This window comes from Lichenostomus cassidix, unplaced genomic scaffold (genome assembly GCF_008360975.1).
Source record: "Lichenostomus cassidix isolate B80296 unplaced genomic scaffold, HeHo_3.0 HiC_scaffold_754, whole genome shotgun sequence".
Taxonomy (NCBI): Eukaryota; Metazoa; Chordata; class Aves; order Passeriformes; family Meliphagidae; genus Lichenostomus; species Lichenostomus cassidix.
In genome coordinates, this window is record NW_028147414.1 from 15,826 (window position 1) to 18,893 (window position 3,068).

Below are 3,068 nucleotides of genomic sequence, written 5' to 3' on the forward strand. Positions count from 1 at the left end.
ATCTGGACATTTCTTGCATTTTTTCCATTCCCAGGACAGATGGTGACCATGAGAAAGACCATGACCCTTCTGCAATGTGTGACACCAGTGAGGGGTAGCAGATCTTCATTCTCTGCTCCATCCAATCTGCCACAACATTATGGAAGGAGTGCCATAATGCTCCAGGATCATGAAGAGCTTCTGAGAAAGCACTGAGGTGATGCTTGGAGAGGAGTCATGACCAGCAGAGAACACCTGGCAGGTCAGTATTTTTGGAGAGCCAGGCTTTGGAGGGTCACAGTCTGCCACTTTGTGATGCCATCCTCCACTGCTCAGTGATGCATAAGGGATGTCTGTCCCAGTGTTCCATTTCACCTCTGCACACATCTGGGGCTACTGCAGCATCACTTTCTACTTCTACTTTCTTCTTCTCACCCATGTCTTCTGCTTGCCATAGGTATTTCATGCCAGTCACCAAAGGCTCTGTCTTTTCTTCCCCTCCTAAGATGCCCTTGCATTTCACTTTCTCTGGTGCTGCCTCCACTGACATAAACAACTCTACACCAATGACCCTTTTCCCCATTTCTTCCAACATAGATTGATCTGTTCCCAGATTTGGGACAGCATTATTTAGGCAATGTCAGACTTAAATGATGTTGCAGATACAGCTACACTGATGCTCTTCTCTTGCAAGACTCCCCTTCCCAACATATCTCTAGTGCTCTTGTCCACGTTATCTCTGCATTTTGGCTGTCTCTCAGGAAACACTCCTTCATGGATTGTGAAATCCAGCCATTCCTCACAGTACCATCTGAACCTTTTCCTGGCTTCCTGAACCCCCCTCTGCTGAATTTCTGATGTTCAGTGAGGGACCAAATTTTAATCTTGCTGGTTTTTCACAGCCATGGATCCACTAACTCAGATCCCATGGTTTGGTGATGCTCTCCTGTCTGGGGTGCAGTAGGGACTTCTGCAGAGGGCAGCCTCCAATTTGCAGTGTATTTTCAAGAGCCACAGGGGTGGACATCACAATGTGACATCACACTGTAACCTCACTGGGTGGTGGAAGTGATAGTAATCCCAATCATAACCCTAGGAATAATGCTAATACTGGTGGTGGATTATAACTGTGACCTCACATCCGTTGTTCTATAAATTCAGGTGCTGTCAGTACCTGGGCCAGCCTGTGGGAACAAGCACTCATGGCCACAAGGAAGGAATGGAGCTGCCCCATCTGCTGTGATGCACCAGATGATGTTGCTTATGTGATGCCCTGTGGCCACCGATTCTGCCTCGGCTGCATCCTGCGTTGGGCAGAAAGAAATCCTGCCTGTCCACTCTGCAGAAGATCTATCTTGACAGTCAAGTTTTCAGACCGTGGTGGAGATGACTACCTACACTGTGTCATCACACCTCCCAGAGAGTTGCCAGAGACCAGTAGCCAGGCAGCAGAATCTCCTGGAGGCCTGGTTGAAAACAGCCCCCGTGGCTCTGAAGAGTCTCCTGCTTCTTCTCCACAAGGAATAACAGCCCCTGCTGAGCAGGAGGCTGCAGGACCAGAGGCTGTGGGTGGCATCCTGCCTGAGCTTTGGGCAGAACTTTTCCGAAGACGACGGAACCTCCTGGACCCTGTGAGGCCCTGGCTGCACGAGGGGCTGGAGATGATATATGGGGGCGAGTGGTACCAGGTGAAGAGTGCAGAGAGTGGCATCCTGCTTGCCCTTTGTGTCTATGGTCCAGACAGGGAAGTCTTGGTCCAGAGACTGCAGCCCCGTCTCCAGCAGTACACTGCATCACTAGTCCATGGCATCCTCAATATCATTGAGACCCAGTGCAGTGAGGAGGTTCAGAGGCTGCGGCACTCCCACATTGCCAGGGAGGAGGATGAGATCCCTGCTGCCAGCTCGGACCCCACTGCTTCCCAGGACGGTGCTCCCACCTTCAGCCAGGACCCCTCCAGTGGCATCACAAATTTCAACACAGAGGAGGAAGCCAGCACATTGGAGACTATCCTCTGTGGACATCCCAGCCACTCCCCATCTGTGTCCATCCCTGCAGAGCAGGAGCAGCCCCAGGAGGAGCTGGGGGAGACAACAGTGGCTGCTGGTTCCTCTGCTCCTGGCCAAGGCAATGACCACTCACCTGTGACATCCCAGCGCCGCCAAAAGAGAAAGACCCCTGGGTCTCCAGGTGGCTCCCATTCCAGCAAGAGGCCATACCAGGATTAGCTCTAGAAAGGCCAAAGCAAGTCCTTACTCAAGGAAGAGAAAATAAATGGCTACTTCCTTAATGGATTTTCAGGTTCCTTCTTCCTTCCTCTTCTCCTGAAGTATTTTTCCTTTACCCTTACACCTATGTGTCATCCAAAGGCCCCTGGAGCCCTATGGCCATGTTGGCAGAGCCACCTCCCCCAGGAAATGCTGCTGCAGCCACAGTGATGGAAGAGCTTGTGAGACAACAGTGGGGTGGATGCTTAGAGAGGAGTCATGAGTGAAAGACTGACCAAGTATTCCTCAAGCGAGGCGTGGAAAGCCATGGAATGCCTTGCACCATTTCTTCTCAGTGCCTTAGGGAAAAATCTACACTTTGCTGAGGTAGATGGGGAGAATCACTTTGCTTGTCCTCTTGAGCCTTTAATACAGGACAGGGTACACAAAGGCTGCATGAGGTTCAGAGGCAGGAGAATCATTTGCATCCTTGTTTTTGCAGCTATGTGGCTTGTCTGGTGGTGAGTGAGAGTTCTTTTTTGTGTGTATGTTGATGATCCCTGTCAGTCACCAGCTAGGGGGTCCAATACATAAGACTGTACGGTGCTTTTGTATCCAAAAAATTAGTAAGGATTATAAAAGCTCATTGACCATATTTTCAAAACCACTTTTTTACCAAGTAATGGGGATAATTTTTTATGTGTTACTTGGTCTGGCCCTTTAGAGAATCTCTTCTTATCTTGAAGTCAAGAAGCTGAGGAATGAGAAGTTCATAGAATTCTTATCTGTGCTGGAGGCTGGGTTGAGCACAGGCGGCTTTGCCCTCACAGCATTCATTTCAGAAGAGGGCCAGCAGCAGAGAACAGCAGGAAGGTCAGTATT

General features: G+C 49.9%; 1 protein-coding gene across 1 annotated transcript; it reads left to right on the forward strand.

Moving 5' to 3' along the window:
- Positions 1-362: 362 nt before the first annotated feature.
- LOC146423228 (uncharacterized) lies at positions 363-2,269 on the forward strand. Its single transcript, XM_085045021.1, has 2 exons — positions 363-436; positions 1,141-2,269. Exon 2 carries the CDS (start codon positions 1,182-1,184, stop codon positions 2,205-2,207), a length of 1,026 nt encoding a protein of 341 aa, XP_084901147.1. The 5' UTR covers positions 363-436; positions 1,141-1,181; the 3' UTR covers positions 2,208-2,269.
- The last annotated feature ends 799 nt before the right edge of the window (positions 2,270-3,068 follow it).

Coding starts and splice junctions, on each gene's coding strand:
- LOC146423228 (XM_085045021.1), top strand. CDS start 1,182: ATGGCCACAAGGAAGGAATGGAGCTGCCCCATCTGCTGTGATGCACCA.